Source organism: Ambystoma mexicanum, chromosome 2p, assembly GCF_040938575.1.
Source record: "Ambystoma mexicanum isolate Mex_15411 chromosome 2p, UKY_AmexF1_1, whole genome shotgun sequence".
Lineage (NCBI taxonomy): Eukaryota > Metazoa > Chordata > Amphibia > Caudata > Ambystomatidae > Ambystoma > Ambystoma mexicanum.
This window is the reverse complement of record NC_090923.1, coordinates 1,150,193,362-1,150,211,006: the sequence shown is the minus strand read 5'-3', so window position 1 is coordinate 1,150,211,006 and position 17,645 is coordinate 1,150,193,362. Positions and strand designations below refer to the sequence as shown.

The window sequence follows — 17,645 nt, the reverse complement described above, 5'->3', positions numbered from 1 at the left end:
TAGAAATGAACCGTCCAAAACATGCTGTGCATGCAGAAAAGGTGAACTGAGGCAATGGCGCAGTGCACGCAATCTATACCAATGTCGATGTCATACTCTAGTGCAGATGGAGACCGCAGAGGGACACGAGATTGACAACGCACTGTGCCCTCTCCTATCAAATTCTTTCTGAAACAGCCGACGCTGAATGGGACTATATCAAAGATGAGGAATTCCTGGGAGGACACAATCCATTCGAAGCTACAGTACAAAGATGCACAGTCTCATCGAAGGTGTATGGCAGCGAGTCAAAGGAAGGATCAAAAAATACTTAAAAACACAAAAGAGATTCAAAAAACACTTCTCTATTTTATTTTCTACGCTGAGAAAACGCAACTTTTTTTTTAACAAAGTGTTGGGAACAAAGTAAATTACATGGGTAACAAGTCTTTAATTACAATGTGAAATATGGGTCAAGGAAAGAGGCAAAGCCTCGAAGGAGCAGCACCACAGACATTCAGGAGAGGATTCCTAGCTTCCAGAGCTTTCTAGAGAGCAACTTGGGAGACAAAAGAAACTTCCCAGATACAAAGAACCAGGAAACAAGAGGCCTTCAATTTATCACTCAAACAAATGTCCCCAAAACATAGGGGCTAATCTTTTTGTTGGTGAATACAACTTCTCCACACGAGTAACCATTAGGCTCCTCCATACATTATTCATAACATTTTTCATAAACTAGAATAGAGAGGCCGTTTTACCATCCATTCCCATTTCCCCCGTTACATAGGAGGAAGTAGTCTTTCCTGTGCCATTTAATTTGGTAGTAAAGACATGGGAGGCCATTTCGTAGGAAATACAATCCTTCATAAACAAGGATGTCGAAAGCCTTCCATGCCCCATACAATCCAGATCTGTATTCATAGGCAAACGACAGTGGCCTTACATCGACCATTTAATTTAAGTGTTTACAAACTAAGACAGAAGTCTTTCATATACAATTCAAGCCAAATTTCAACACAACAAGGACACAGGAGCATTTCCTGAGTCACGTAACCCAACATTCCCAAGCATATGGAATTGGGAACCAGTTTATGTAAAATTCAATTCAACTTCTTTAGACATGGTGTCAGGCAGGGCATGGGCCTTTCATATGCGATGGAACTGCAAAAGTGACAGATCTGAGACAAGTAAAAGGAGGCTGCTTAAAGCACAAAGACAATGGGTTGGCAAGTGTTCACTACAAGCTAAGCACAGAAAACCATCATGATCTGAGAGCAGGTCAGAGGAAACCAGAAAAAGGGAGGGCTCCAGGAGCATCTAAGCCAGCACCAGACCCAAGCAATATCTGCAAGGACCAACCAGAGGAGCCAGGAATACTGCAGGAGAGAGATGGGGGTGGATAGAACATGTCATTCTGGAAACAGCCTAAGAAGGAAGTCCCTGAAAGCATGAGGTGGGTAAATTCAAGTGTTATTTTGTAGAAAGGAAATAATTACTACGCCATACGTCGAAACATGCTATTTTAATGATATATCTTACTGAAAGGAGCATAGCAGAGCATGTTGTCACCCAGCAGCATATGTGGGTCTCAAGAGAGTTATTGCCGAGGCCACAGAAAGAAAAGTAGAGTACCTTTGCAGAGTTTAAGAGGAAATTTTGAGGATAGAGGAAAAATAAAGTTTAAATACAAATCAGAACCATGAAACATATATTACGTTACTGCTCATTGACAGTGCAGAGAATGGACTTATTTTCAATGGGTGGCTGGATGGGCATCACCTTTCTGATGTGATCTTTTCAGATACCCAAAAGTGTGTGGAAGTCTGTTGCTAAGACAGATGCGAGTTGTTGGGAAGAGTCCGATTTTCCTGCAGTTGTATTTGGGCATATGTTGTATAAAATATGTTTGGATTAGTGGTACCAACAAGGTGGCTGAAGAATAGCACACTCCCAACTAAAGGGGTCCTTTGTCTCAACAACATCACAGGCTACATTATTGACCACAAATGGATCTTAGGTGCTACACGAGTGTTGCAAGTAACTGCTGCAGGGGATGAGCAAGACATCCTAGAAGAGTCTGCTACAGTCCTGGTATCCTACTCACTTCGATTAACACAATGCTCTCAATACGACCTACAGACCATGACCAACCCAGTTGTCATGGAAGCAGCCTCCAGACTGTAACCCATCCAATGCCCCTTGTGTTAACATACAAGCTAAAACCAAAACAGTACTTTATATATACCCGGTAGAATACAACTAAACCTTGATGGGACCTACAGAGCCCATTGAACCCAATGTGCTGATGTGGCCCACAGATACCAAGAAACTAAAGCCCTGGCCAGACCACAATCAGCCTACTGTCCTGGATCCGACAACAGGTGTGAACAAACCCAATGTATTGGGGCAGCCAGCAGACCATGACCAACAACATCCTGGATTTGATCAACTGACTGCAACCAACACAATGTCAGAGCAGATATGAAACCTGCAGACAGCAACCAACCGTAAGACTTGTGTATGGCCTACAGACCAAGAAACAACCATATTCACTTACATGGCCTACATACCCTTACAAGAACTGTATCCAGATTAAAGCACAGAGATTGTAAACCAACACATTTGAAATAGCCTATAGTTACCAACCCATGGTCCTGGACAAAGTTTTGCAGCAGTGCCAAATGTCCCCAAACCATTGCCAAATGTCTGAAGAAAGACTCAAGTCATGATTAACCTTATGGCCTCGGAATTAAACCACAGGTCATGATCGACTGACAGTTCTAGAAATGAAGTACAACTTGAAACCAATTGATTGTCCTGGAGTGGCTTAAAGGGAAAGATCCAGCTCTCCGGTGCCAAAGAGCCACAGGAAATTATCCACTCCCTGTTCTCAAAAGAATGCATCAGAATAACCACTACCCCAGTGCCACACCCTCAACTCAAGGAAGCCTTTTTAGGAATAGCCTGGCATAATGTGTGCCTTCTGTAAGACAAAGCACTGCTAGAGCATCAATTTTTGTTGTTTTTGGGGATTAGATGCAGGGTGGAGTATTGTCCTCTTCTCCGTGTGCCCAAGCAGCTCCAGGTAGCAGCTGAAAAGGTGCAGGTTGGGGGTGTAGCGCTAGGTTGGGAGTGAATTTCACTCGACAGTGGGAGTTGGAGTTCTGGCGTTTTGTCCCCCTGAAACAACATTGTTTGGCTCCAAGAAGCGGAGTGGCTAGGAAGGGCTAAAACTGCATGGGCCCCACCCAGCCCACTCCTCGTCTGAGGTATCATTGTATCTTTCTGGGAAAACAAAACACAGGAGGTCCTGACATCCCAACCAGTTCTTTCTTCTTAAAGTTCTGGGATTCCGTGGAAGAAAGTTTTACTTGCTTTCCATTTGCAACTTCACTGCTTGCCTTTTCGACCCCACCACCAAGAAAAAAACCTCGAAGCATAAATAAGAAAAGAAGTCCGTCCGAGGCTTTGTCCCCAGCCCAGGGTTGATGCCCCACAATGCTTCTGGGCCAGCGGTTCTCCAATCCTCATGCGTCTGTAACATGACTGTGTGCAAGGTGCAGGCCTGAGTCCAGAAGAGTCCCAGCTTGGGAAGACGGGGCACAGGGACATCTGTGGCAGACAGCATCAGATGATTCTCCGTCACAACTGCAGAAAGGCAAGAGGCACGTGTTGGAAACAATAGTATAGAAGACAAAGCAATAAAGTGGTAATGTAGAGAAGAAAGCAGTAAATAAGACAACAGAAAGGACAGGGATTCAGTTTTGACAACAGACAAGGCAGATATAAAGGAGACATACAGAACAGAATGGAGAGAAGCGAAGAAGGAAAGAAAGTAGAAAAGGCAAGAGGAATAGGAGTATAAAGGGGTGGTTGCAGGATACATATAGTGAAGTGAGAAAATAAAGGTGAGAGATGAAGGAAAGAAACGGAAGGTAATCAAAATGGTTTTGCACAAAGAAAATACAAATATACGACAGAGGAGAGGACAGAAAGGGGAATGGGCAGAGAAGGAGTGAAGAATGGATGAAGCAGAAAGAAGGGGTATGGAAGGAGGAACATATATTAACAGTGTTGTAGAGGGAAATTGGCAGAGAAGGAAATATTGTTAGTGCAGAATACAGCAAACATTTGACAAACCTTAAGCATCTTCAAAGGCAGGCAATCGCCTTCTGCAGCACACTTATCCCATAGAGAAAATATATTACACCACCTTAAAAACCTTTTTATTAACTTCAGAGACATGCTATTGTCAACAGTGGAACCAAAATATCCCCTTTTCCTTAATGTAATTCTACTAAGTTGGAACCATACTTAAAAGATTCAAACATACATGAAAGTTAACCACCCAAAAGCGACCCTTTTTCAGCACAACTCGCCACCCTTATCCACATCTTTCAAGCCCCACCAAACTGACTTAATTTTAAAGTTTTCATTTTGCACTTATACCTCTCTTCAGCTACCCTTTCAGGACTTACACCTCACTCTTCCCGTCTATTCCCTGCCCCATACCCTTCCATTTCCCTCACAAAGCCTTACCTCTGTTCCGTTCTGGCTGTTCTCTGTTACTGCTTTCTGAGATATCTCTTTCTGATCTTTGCTCATATCTGCTCGAAGCTTCTTTGGCTGCAGCTCCTCTTTCTGCACAGGCACATACTCCCCCCTCTCAGGCTTCCGCTTCCTCCTTCTCTCAGGCTCCTTGCCTTTGCATTTCACTGCTTGCCTCTCATTTCTTTCAATCTATAGGATGACAATATTCATAAACGAATGGAGTCACAGAGGACCGGAGAAAGAACAGACCATCAGAAACGAAGGAAGATAAATACCACTAAAATAAAAAAGTGACCAAGGCACCCATGTAAACAATTGAAAAATGTACAGAGCAGGAACATAGAAATAGCAAGTAGATAATGGAAAGGTGGGTACATGTGCATGAGGCCAAAAGAAAAAGAAAATGGAGGGCAAAGAAACAGCCATTGGGCAAGAGCATAATTGTTGGAGTAGCACAAAGGAAGGCCAGTCGGACAGCAAAGGGGACCAGTAATGTAGTCTCTACTTAAGGAAGGCTAGTCCGATTGACTTATTTATTTGGCATTCACAGAAGAAGCAAATCAGCACAATGAGCACTTCCTACATTTTCTATGTCAAGAGGTGACTATATCCCATAGAACAGCAGTTATTAGGCACACAACAAAGAAACAGCACTTACCTGCAGCACAAGCGCTCCAGTGTGACATGTTAACGATTCACATGCATTGCAGTATTTCAGCATTTATTGAGTAGTTGGACTGTGAAGGTGCCCTGAAAAGATTTTTGGCAATCAAAAAGTAGTCTAATGACCATCAACTCAAGGGCTCATTTACAAGCAGACCACTTGAGGTGTTAGGGAGATGTATAATTTGTATGCTTCGTCCACTCTCCTAGTGAGACCCCAAGCACTTTTTGCTGGAGTTCTGGATCTGTTTCATTATATCTTGATTGAGTGGAGCCTTTATCCGCTCATTCATTCTTATGGGCTCTACCTTTTGGAACTCTGTTCTCTGAGTTTTACTTTTTCTATGGAGTCTACTTTCCTGCATATCTCTTTCAAGGCATCTACATTTTACTTTTGCAGCACACTGCACCTTAAGGGCAGTGTTGCTGGGAATCCTTTGGGCTCTCCTTTGAGATTCCTACCTCATCCTTACTTTCTACTGTTCTTAAGGATAGAAGAACACTTTGTATCTCTCTTAAAACTTTATATTCTGAGACACTGGCACATACTACCTTATGTGGAGTGCCAAGGGGATACTTTGTATCCCCCTTCTGTCTGTTTGCATGACATTTTAGTCACAAAAAACCTTCTAGTTATGGCTGGTAGCAGTGGACGTGTTCTACCAACTATCGTGTGATTTTCTATCGCAGGCTATGTTCATAGCCCCGGTTATGCACAATAGAGTCACATACGTAATAACTTGGAGGTTCCTTTCTCTTTTCACCATTTCTAGTGTGGTTGTTCTTTGTTAGCCCTTCTAGCATTCTGGTAGGGGGAGGTCTGTGTGTGCTTTGCCCGGGAGGGGAAGAGAGAAAAGAGAAAGAAAGAGAAAGAGAGAGAGAAAGAGAGAGAGAAAAAGAGAGAGGGAAAGAGAGAGGGAAAGAGAGAGGGAAAGAGAGAGGGAAAGAGAGAGGGAAAGAGAGAGAGAAAGAGAGAAAGAGAGAGAAAGAGAGAGAAAGAGAGAGAAAGAGAGAGAAAGAGAGAGAAAGAGAGAGAAAGAGAGAGAGAGAAAGAGAGAGAGAGAGAAAGACAGAGAGAAAGAGAGAGAGAGAGAAAGAGAGAGAGAAAGAGAGAGAGAAAGAGAGAGAGAAAGAGAGAAAGAGAAAGAGAGAGAGAAAGAGAGAAAGAGAGAGAAAGAGAGAGAGAGAGAGAGAGAGGAGTTATTCACTCCCCTGCCCTTTCTCTGCCTGAATGGAACCAGCTCCCACTTGGGGTCTGGCTGTCCTGATTGGACAGATGCCCGCCCCTTTCTGTAAACTGTTGAGATTGCATAGGAGTGTGTGCTGAAACTGAATAAAAGGTGAGGTTCCTGAGGTGAAAGGCAAGTCGACCACTGGAAACTGAAGTAACCGAAGAAGAATACTACCAGAGACGCCTGCAGACCCTTTGCAACAATGCGAAGCGACCACTGCTGTCCTTACCCAGTTTTCTATGTGCAAGAAGAACTCAGAAGAGAACGACTCCTTCCCTTTGACTGGTGGGAACAACCAGTCCCAAGACGTACTTTAATCAGAGCCATCTCTGGAGGTCCTGTGACTTTCCAGAGCTGCAAACCGCGAATACAAAGAGACCTCCAACCCAATTCAAGTGCATCGTCGTGGAAAGGCCTAATCCGTCCAAGTCTTTGCTGAGCTCTAGGTGAACCCCCAGAGACACAATGCGACCTGTCCAAGTCCCCGCACTCTATTGCAGGACTTCTGGAACCAAAGACGATTGGAAAGGGCGAATTGCATCCTTTGTTGGTGCTGCAGAAAAGAGGCCAAAACCTCAGTGACCAGAGAAGTTGTTGAAATCCATGCCAAAGGTCCTCCCTTGAGACTGCTGCTGAGACATCCCGTACATTTTCCTGCATTTCGTCACCAGACCAAGGAATCCTGAGGTCGGGTCCAGCGCTGCCAGATCATGTAGAATCTCAGCCACAAACATTTATTCAAACAGTTACTGTGGGCGGGGGGGGGGGGGGGGGGGGGGGGGCGGGGGTTTTTGACGGACGCGATTGCATAGCTTAATCCAAAAAGTTGCCCCAGAGCGTTGGTGTGCGAGAGGTGTCCAAGGCAACCGCCTTTTACCTCTGACCCAATCTGCTGGTTGTGTCCCGTTAGCAAGTCCTTTAACAGGGTCTCCAACGTTGGTTGCATGTTCATGCATCTTAAAGGCTAGAGCTGCTTGTCAAGACTTGGAGACCTTGCCGAACTGCCTTTAGCTAGATTTGCATTTTGGACTTCAAAAACCTTGCTGTGCAAAGATCTTTAAGCTCTGCTAGTGTTGAACTAACCAACTGTTGTCCTTCCTAAAAGTCATTATCTTAAGCGGTTTTGCTAACTAAATACAATTACCACATAACTTTGTGCCCGAGTGCCCGTTATTACTGATAATACGGTATTACTGTCATTAGTGTCAAAAGCTGTAACAATTGTAACAGCGAGCAACTACAAACTAAGCAGTGGCCTTTGAAAAGTATTCTAAAGTGTTGTGGTTTAATGTGCTAAGTATTATAAAGTAATTCTTGTATATGTATAATAAATCTATATTTTAATATACTATTGTTTCATTGAATTGCATTATTAGCTAGGTTCAGCTCACATCTTCTTCTTATGATACGCCTGACTGCTCTGCCACTCTACCAAGGTTCCATGGTAGTACAGACTGATACTAAGAGTTGGGGAATCTACAAACCATTGGGATAGTTTTGTAAAGTCTACCTCATAGGGACTTTGGGAAAACCTCCCCTAACACTGGGTTTACAGCTGGTGGGATTTGTGTAGGTTGGATTACATAGACTCCTGGTTGCGTTGTATTGTATCAAGGAATCCATCCTCAAGGCTACTATACCGTAAAGTACTAAACCATGTCCACTATGGAAAACTTTAAGGCAGAAGGTCTTACTGTTGAAAAACTGAAATAATTATGTAAGGAAAAATGACTTGGTACTAAAGGAAAGAAGTATCTGTGAGTAGGCCTGTCACCCCTACTCCCAAAATTGATCTGGAAAATAATGATTGTCAAAGTATAACACTAAGCCCTCATCTTCCAGAAATTGATGGAGATGAAAATGTGGATGAAAATATAATTGTTAATCAACCTCCCAATCCTCTGACCTCACCCCTACCTATGTCTAACATGTCAGCTGAGCTGGTTCTAGAAATAGAGAACATGAAAATGCAGCTTGAATTTAGAAAACTGTATATTCAGTCAGAAATGAGACAAAGAAATGAAGGAACTGCAACTCCGGCAAAAAAAGATGCAGCATGAGCTTGACAGATTCCACTTCTGTTTGAGTGCTCTATGTCTGACACCTCCAGGAACAGGAGGCCTTGTCACCCCAAAGATTTGGCGAGCGTGTATGATTCTAAAACTGATATCATTGATTGGCTGGGTACATTTGATTTTACATGTAAAGTGCAAGGTATTTGTGAAAGTGAGTTTGTTGTGTGTAATCTCTAGGCTCCCCAGAATGGCAGTGATGGAGTTGAATGATACGGGTAGACAAGATTACCAGTTGGTAAAAACTGCTCTCATAGCTAGGTTCAGGACCCCTTCCCAATACCTAAAAAGGTTTACGGACCACAAGACGAGAGATGGTAACGTGTGGGCAACTTGGGTATGTGAAAGCCTGAACAACTTAGATGGGTGGATTAAGGGCTACAAGGTGAGCACCTATGATGGTATGAGATGACTCTTCATGCTAGGCAGTATTTTGATGCCTGTTCCCCAGAGATGAGACAGCACCTTGCAGACTAAGGAACTGGACCCCCAAGAAGATAGCAATAGCTGCTGAATTGTGAGTAACCAACAGGGTTCTCCAACAGGAAAGAAGATGGGAACAAGCATAAAAATGATGAGAAAGATCATTCCAAAATTTCCCCACCAAAAGAGGGCGACAAACGTAAGGGTAAATAAGCCCCTAAACAGTCTTATAGGGCAAGTGAAACCTCTGGACCTAAGCCAGAGAGGTTATGAGATCCCACCCATTCCAAAAGACATTTGGGAAATGTGTGGTTGGTGGGTCTGGTGACCATGTGAATGGAGATCCCAGATGTAAGGATAAACCTTCAGCTTAGCCTTCACACATGATGTGGATATTCCAATGACAGGTGCTATCTTTCACTCTCAAGCTGAAGAACCCATTGATGTTCAAGCTAGAGTTTCTTTAGTATATCTGGGACTGTGGGACCAACAGAAAATTGAGGTATATAATCCCATTCCAGATAACATCAAAGAGTATTATAAAAACAGTGTACTTGTAAATTGACAGGACACCCCTGACGTTAGAGACACTGGGAGCCAGAATAACTGTGGTAGATGAAAGTTTCTTTCAATCTGAGGAAGTTGCTAATGCTCCCAAAAGGCTTACCAAGTTAGCAGGAGGTCCAATACAAATACATCCCATACTGCCAGCTATCATTAATTGTAATGACAGGACTGTTAAAATCACTCTGTATCCAGTCAGAATTGCCAGATAGGGTACTCTTGGACAATGACTTGAAGGCCCTCCGTGTAGCGTCCAGCACCCCAAAGCCTCCTAGGAAGAGAAGGGAGCTGACAAGGAAAGCAAGGGAGGCAACCTTAAGACACCTTCCAACTGAGACCAAGGGGAAACCCAGAAACTCTAAAGGACAGAATGGCCCCAAGCCCAATCTCATGGAAGGAAGTTCCTGTAGAAGAGAAACAAGGTCACACTTGTGACCCTACCACCGGCTGAGATGGTGCCAGAAGAACCATCTTCTGATAAGTCAGAGGTAGGAGATTCAACCATGTCTGAAAGATCTGGATCCAAGAGACAACCCTGATCTGCAGACTTTGCTTGCAGAAGGTGGACCCTCAAGGACAGATTTCAGTAGGCGACCAAGAGAGGATCCCTCTCTAGAGGGTCTGTGTCGGCAGGCAGCTTCCAAGTGTGAAGGGCACGACCCTGGGAAGTATAGGCTGTACTGAGAGGAGGGACTCCCCTACAGTGAATGTGTGGAATCTATTCCAGGGGACCACAGGAGACTGGTGGTACCCCACGAATTGAGATACACATTCTTACAGTTGGAACATTAAGTCCCCCGGCTCGTCATTTGAGATCAAAAAGGACCAACAGAGAGGATATCAATCTACTTGTACTGGCCCAAGATGGGTGCAGAGGTTGAGAAACATTGTAGAAGTTGCTATACTTGCCAGTTATCCGATTAAAGTGGAACCAATAATGTGACATCTTTAGTGCCACTCCCAGTTGTGGGAGTTCCTTTTGAGAGGGTGGGGATTGACATTGTTGGTCCCCTAGACCCTCCAACATTTTCAGGTAGCCAATTTATATTGGTTGTAGTGGACCATGCCACTATGTACCCTGAAGCTATTCCAGTGAAAACTGTTACTGCTCGGGCAGTGGCTAAGACCCTACTTGGTATTTAAACCACAGCAGGATTTCCTAAGGAGGTTGTATCAAACAGAGGTCACATTTTATGTCCCACTGCATGCAGGCCATGTGGAAAACGTGTGGGGTCACCTACAAGTTCTCAACTGCCTACCACCCTCAAAAGGGTTGATAGAGAGGTTTAATAGAACTGTGAATAGCATGATTGGAACTTCGTAAGAACCACTTAGAATAAGGAACAAGTTACTTACCTGTAACTGTTGTTCTCCAGCATGGGTCTGGCATGGATTCACATGCTCATGAATATTCCCCGTCATCAGGCCGGGCATCCCCGGTAAAGAAAAAATCAGTATCAGTTTTGTTTCTGATCTGTCTTTCTCAGTAGTAATCAATCACTGGTCTCTGGGTCATACTGCCCCCAGCCAATGACTGCCCTCTCCCTAAGCCCCGCCTCTGGCAGCCATCCTCAGATTTGGTAGCACGTAAAGTGGCAGTATGACCAGGTGAAGAGCCGCAGAGGGGTGGGAGGGTTTGCATATGAATCCATGCCAGACCCATGCTGGAGAACAACAGTTACAGGTAAGTAACTTGTTCCTTCTCCAGCATGGGGTCTGGCATGGATTCACATGCTCATGAATATAAGAATACATAGCAGGACACACAGGCACAACCACAGGAGGTGGCAAAGATCAACATTAAGCATTACATCAAAACTCAACATTAAGCATTTCTGACCTCCTCACCAGGCTCACCTTAAGCGAACAGGTTGCGCAGCACTGCTTGGCCGACCCTGGACTCCTCCCTGGAATCCCGGTCGACGCAGTAGAATCTCCTGAAGGTGTGCGTCGGCCTCCACGTAGCAGCCTTGCAGATGTCCAGCAGGGGCACACCAGACAAGAATGCCGTGGTAGCAGCGACTGCTCTGTTCGAATGGGCTCTCGGACGGCGGGCAACGGTCAGTTTGCCAACCGATGACAGTGCATGATGCAGCCGGAGAGCCATCTGGAAATAGAAGCCTTAGAGAGCCTTCCATTGGTTCACAGGTCCAAAGTTCACAAACAGCTGTGATGTCCTTCGAAATCTCTTTGTTCGGTCCACGTAGAACTTCAGCGCTCTAGCTACATCCAGCGAGTGCAAAGTCCTCTCGGCTGGCGACGAAGGCGACGGGAAAAAGACTGGTAACACCAAGGGCTCGTTGAGATGGAAGGCCAACAGCACCTTGGGCATGAAGGAGGGGTGTGTCCTCAGCAATACCCTCGTATCGTGAAAAGTCAGGTATGGAGGCTTGCAGGATAGTGCCTGGATCTCTCCCACGTGTCGTGCGGAGGTGATGGCCACCAGGAACGCTGTTTTCCACGACAGAAACTTCAACGGGCAGAATGCAATGGCTCGAATGGCGGACCCATGAGCCTGGTCAGCACCACGTTGAGTTACTACGCCGTGGCTGCCGCCTTCACCGGCGGGAATGATCGTAACAGTCCCTTCATAAATTCCTTAACCAGGCGATGAGACCACAGGGATGACCGCCCTGTAGTCCTGGTGTGAATCGGGAAATCGCTGCCAGGTGTATCTTGATTGAAGCATGAGATAGTCCAGCTTTGGCTAGCGACAGTAGGTACGGCAATACTTGAGGGGCCGTAATCCGCAGAGGGTTAATTTTCTGTGCCCGGCACCAGATAGAGAACCTCTTCCACTTACGTCCGTAGCACCTGAGAGTTGAGGACGCCCTGGCCTTCGCAAGAACCTCTCTGCAGTCAGCCGGGATATCGTATCCTCCAAACTCTAGTGCTGCAGGAGCTAAGCCTGCAAGTTCAGAGACTCTGGGTCGTGATGAAGAATTACGCCTCCTTCCCTGGAGAGAAGATCTGCGTCCGTCGACAGCTTGACTGGTGGGGACGCTGACAAGTCCAGAAGGTCTGGGAACCAGATCTGTCTCGGCCACGCCAGTGCAACGAGGATCATTCTGCACTGGGACCGCTTGAGCTGGTTGATGAGTCGGGGCAGCAACGGAGGGAACGCATATAGGAACAGGCCGTCCCAGGGGAACGAGAAAGCATCGCCCATGCTCCTCGGTTGGGGAAACTTGCTGGCAAACCTCTGGCACTTGGAGTTCGTTGCCGTCGCGAGCAGGTCGATCTGGGGTTTGCCCCATCGCTGAAAGAGTCGGTCTACTTGATACTGGCGTAGTTCGCACTCGTGGCACGACCACAGCTCTCTGCTGAGTGAGTCGGCGATGGTGTTTTTTATCCCTGCCAGATGAAACGGCACCAGAAACATCCCTTGAGCAACGGCCCAATGCCACAGATCCTGGGCTTCCTTGGATAGGGCTGGGGATCTGGTTCCGCCCTGCTTCGGGATGTAAAACATTGTGGGTGTTGTCGGTGAAGATCCTCACTACCTTGCCATTGAGGGACGGGAGAAAGGACCTGAGGGCCCAGAACACTGCCCGGAGCTCCGGTATGTTGATGTGGGGCGGCTTCTCCTCCGGGAGCCAAAGGCCTCTCGCGTGAAGATCTCTGGTATGCGCTCCCCACCCCTCCAGGGAGGCATCCCTCGTCACTGTCACCTGGTGGGCGGGAGTCTGAAAGTCTGTTCCTGCCGCCAGATGAGCGTGAGTGCCCCACCACCGGATCGCTCGATGGAAGGTCTCGTTGAGAGGGATCCTGTCTTCGAAGCTGCCCGTTGCTTGTATCCAGCGGGCGTCGAGGAACTCCTGTAGAGGGCGCATCTGAAGCCTGCACAGGCGCACAAGATATATGCAGGACGACATCATCCCGAGGAGGGACTTGATGGACCTCACCTTGGCCACGTCCGTGACCAGCAGACGCTGCACCTTGCCTAGGATGGCCTTTGTCCTCTCCTCAGACGGTGAGGCCAGACGCGCCATTGTGTCGAGCTTGGCTCCCAGAAACAGTGCGACTTGCGAGGGGACCAGGTGGGACTTGGGGAAGTTGATGGAGAACCCCAGGTCCGTGAGTAGCTGGACGGTCTTCGCTGTATGCTCCATAGCGAGCTCCCTTGTCCTTGCGCGGATGAGCCAATCGTCCAGGTAGGGGTAGATGTGGATCCCCTGTAGGCGCAGCCGCGCCGCCACTGGAGTGAGGCACTTGGTGAAAACCCTGGGTGCCGACTTCAGTCCGAACGGGAGGGCCTTGAACTGGTAAAGCCGTCCTTGGACCACGATCCTGAGGAACTTTCGGTGTCCTTTTAAAATGGAGATGTGAAAGTATGCATCCTCCAAATCCAACGACGATAGGAAATCGCCCTCCTCCAGCTGTCCCAGCACGTGCTCGAGGGTGACATACGGAACTTCTGTGCCTTGATGTACTTGTTCAGTCGTCGCAGGTCCAGGATGGGTCGCCATCCTCCTGTATTCTCTTTCACGAGGAAGTACCTTGAGTATACTCCGGAGCCCCGGAGCCTCTTTGGGACGAGCTCGATGGCACCTTTCTTGAGCATCGCCCTTACCTCCAACAGCAGTTGAGGGACGTGATTTTCCTTCCTGACCACAGGTGGTATGAGGAGGCACTTTTTTAGAAATTTGAGGTCGTGCCCCTGGGTCAGGGCGTCCAGCACCCAACGGTAGGTGGAGATGGACTCCCACACGCTGACTAACTTCGCCAGCCGGCCTTCCACCGGGGTGCTTTAGTGGGGGCCTGACGCCGCGGTCGGTTCAATCTTGCTTGAAGGACACCTTGCCGCCTTGGCCTCCCTGGCGACGACGGCGGGGTCCACCGACTTGCCTCGTCCTCTATAGGCTTCTTGCGACGAGGAGCGGGCCGCTTGGTGGTACGTGGAGGAGCCACCGCCAAATCCCTTGGAGGCACCCTGCTTGCCTCCGGAGCCCCGAAAGGATGGCCTTCGTTGCCGGAGAATGCCTAGGGCCTTAGCTGTCTCCGTGTCTGCCTTGATGGCTTGGAGGGGCACATCCACTGTTTTCCCAAACAGGTTGTTCCCATCGAACGGCATGTCCAAAACCTTGGCTTGTACGTCCTGGCGGAAATCCGTCGCCTTGAGCCACCCTCGTCGTCCAAGACAAACGCTGTTGCCTAGCTGGCAGAAACCGGTGTCAGCAATGTCCGTTGCCACCTTTATGGCGTGGTCCGACGCCACCTCGCCTTCTTGCAAGATCACCAGGGCCTCGGCCCTCTTGTCGTCCAGTAGGAAGTCCAACAGGGGGGCGATCCTGTACCATAACTGCCTGTCGTAGCGGGCCACGATCGCGAGGGCATTGGCCGCCTTAATCTTTGTTGCCGCCGACGAGATAACTCGTCCCATTGCGTCCAGCTTCTTTCCTTTGCCGTCCGGTGGGGAAGTGGACGTCGAGGCCGATGCCCCCCACGCTTTCTTCTTGGCTGCCGCTGAGATGACCGAGTCAGGCGTCGGTTGTGCCCTAAGGCACAAAGGGGCCGCGTAGGGGTCCCAGTACTTCTTCTCGCACCAATCCCTCTTGGCAGGCGTCGTAGACGGGTTCTTGAGAAGGGTGAGACCCTCGTCGCAGATGTCATCCAGCAGAGGCACAGCAAGGACCGTCTTCCTCTTGGCCTGGCGCCGTTGATAAATGAAACCTTCCTTCTCTTCAGGGCAGAGCTGAAAAAGCTTGGATGCCCTGGCGATCATTGCATGGAAAGATCTGATCTCGTCCGGCGGGGAGGCCCGGGCTGGAGGCGATAGGAGCTCCGACCCGCCGTCGTCGTCGGAACCCGTTGTGGCCGTGTCCATTCCTGTGTCATCCCCAGCGACGGGGAATGCTGGCAAAGGTTGAGTAGGTGGCAAGGGCTGAAAAGGCAGGCTGGATGGGTCCATCTTCTTTTGTTTGGGGGACTTCCCGACGGGCCTGGCTCTGGCTCCCCCATCGGGCCTGGTTCCGACTCCTCTGTCGGTGGTAGGGGCAATCTCGTCCTTATCTCCAAACATTAGGATTGTATTGCCTACAAAATGGCCACCGAGTTGTCCTGCGGCTCCGGAAGCGACGGGTGACTAGGACTCTCGCCGGTACCGCCGTCACTCTCGTCGTCCTCTTCGTCAGGATCCCACCCGTGGGACCGGGCCTCTTCGACACCCTCTAAGACTTCAACCAGTTCCTCCTCGGAGGCTGTGTCTGTGTCCACAATGGCCACCATCCCCCCTCTTTTTCCACCGGGGTCTTCACGGGAGTCTTCTCGATGGGTCTGAAAGAGGCTTCCCTCCGCGGAGGCAGGGAGACTCTGGGCCCCGAGGTCGACTCCACTGGTGTAGCCTCCACAGGCTGCGCCAGGGCCGCCGCGACTTCCCCGATAGAGGCCTTGGCCGGGTGAATCAAGGCCTTTACCACCTTCCGTGGGCCTGTGGCCTTCAACTTGGGGGGGGGAGGGTCACCGCCTCGCTCCCCCCTCGGCTGGATCCTTCGAGCTTGACCGGGGCCTCTCCAGAAGCTTTGTCGGGTCCTCGGCCTTCCTCTTCCCTGAGCCAGAGCATTGGCTTGTGGTCGATGGCGCTGGAGAGGATGCGCCCTGCCTGGCAGCCGAGGAGCCCGACCGTTCGGCGCTCCCGGTGCCCGCGGACTCACAGTGCTTTGCCTTCTGTTGGGCCCCCATCGCCAGGGCGCCCTCACAGGACTTAGAAGACCGCTCGGACTTCTTCTCACCTGATGGGATCTTTCCTTCTAGCCAGTTGGAGAGACGAAGGTGTCGGTCCTTGATGGTCCGTTCCGACATGTTCCTGCAAAACACACACTCCTTCTCCACGTGCTTTTTGTCCTCATGAAGGCAGTAGAGACATTTGGAGTGCTCGTCCTCCTTGAACACATTCTGCAGCTGGCATCCAGGGCAAACCCTGAACAGCTTTCCGAACGTCGAGCTTCCTTTCTCCTGGGCCATGTCTGGGTAGGCCGCAGAAACTCCTGGACTCCTCCAAGAAGCGTAACTCGACGAAATCTTCACCCTTGAGGGGTGTAGAAAAATCCGAAACGGATCCCCGTTAATCGGATGTAGAGACGGTGGAGCTTGAGGCTCTATTTAACCGAAAAATGAGAAAATCTCTGAAAAAAAAAGCGCGAAAAACGCAGCAAAAGCTCGAGAGCTAAACACGAGGACTCCCAACACTTGAGCTTGCGGTAAAAATCGGAGGATGGCTGCCAGAGGCAGGGCTTAGGGAGAGGGCAGTCATTGGCTGGGGGCAGTATGACCCAGAGACCAGTGATTGGTTACTACTGAGAAAGACAGATCAGAAACGAAACTGATACAGATTTTTTCTTTACCGAGGATTCCCGGCCTGACGGGGAATATTCATGAGCATCTGAATCCATGCCAGACCCCATGCTGGAGAAAGTGGCACCTTCTGCTGCATGCCTTTTTTTTGCCTTTAAATTAGTTCCTTAAGCTTGAGTGGGCTTAAGTCCCTTTGAGTTACTTTATCGTTATCCTGTCAGAGGCCCTTGGGCCCCGATTAAGGGGGTCTGGAGAGTGCTCCAACTCTTAAACCACTAAAGATTACTATGTGCTAGGCGTCATACAGAGAATGGCACAAATTATGACAGAGGCTTCTGAGAATTTGGAAGCTGGTCAGGCTCTGGTCAAGCAATGGCACAACCAGAAGACTAAAATGGCGGAGTTGACTCCAGACCAACAAGTTCTCATCATGGTTCCAGTAAGACAGAGGGGCTTAAGGACAAGTGGACAGGACCCTTCAAGGTTGTAGGAAAACTTGGAGAGGCCAACAGTTTGGTAGACTTGGGCAACCCCAAGGAGGCCCCTAGGGTCTTTCATACCAGAAGGCTTATGGTTCCAGAGCAGAGATAGGAGCTTTGCTCTTAGCCTCTGATCAAGAAGAGGAGAGTGTGCTTTGCCAAGATCTTCTCAGGAAGCACCCTTCAGATGGATCAGTAGAAGGGGTAAAACTCTCAACTAATCTGACACACTGCAGCAACAGGAGGAATGCAAAGATGTGTTAACTTGCATTGTCCCCTCTGTTCTCACTTACACCAGGCTTGGGGCCAACATGAAATTGATATTTGAAATGTTTTTTTTTCCTGGGTGCAGCTAATTAAGCCAGCAACCTTAAATAATAATCCTT

At 48.5% G+C, this 17,645-nt stretch overlaps 1 protein-coding gene across 4 annotated transcripts in view; it reads right to left on the bottom strand.

Moving 5' to 3' along the window:
- Window positions 1-328: 328 nt before the first annotated feature.
- The window catches only part of KDM5C (lysine demethylase 5C), a 1,076,337-nt gene continuing 1,059,020 nt past the window's right edge, over window positions 329-17,645 (bottom strand). For all 4 annotated transcript variants that reach the window (XM_069645250.1, XM_069645251.1, XM_069645253.1 and 1 more), the window contains 2 exons: window positions 4,522-4,722; window positions 329-3,630 (listed from right to left, as the gene is read on the bottom strand). In XM_069645250.1, coding sequence (XP_069501351.1) covers window positions 3,625-3,630; window positions 4,522-4,722 — 207 coding nt within the window. In that variant the 3' untranslated portion in view covers window positions 329-3,624. The remainder of the gene's footprint in view (window positions 3,631-4,521; window positions 4,723-17,645) is intronic.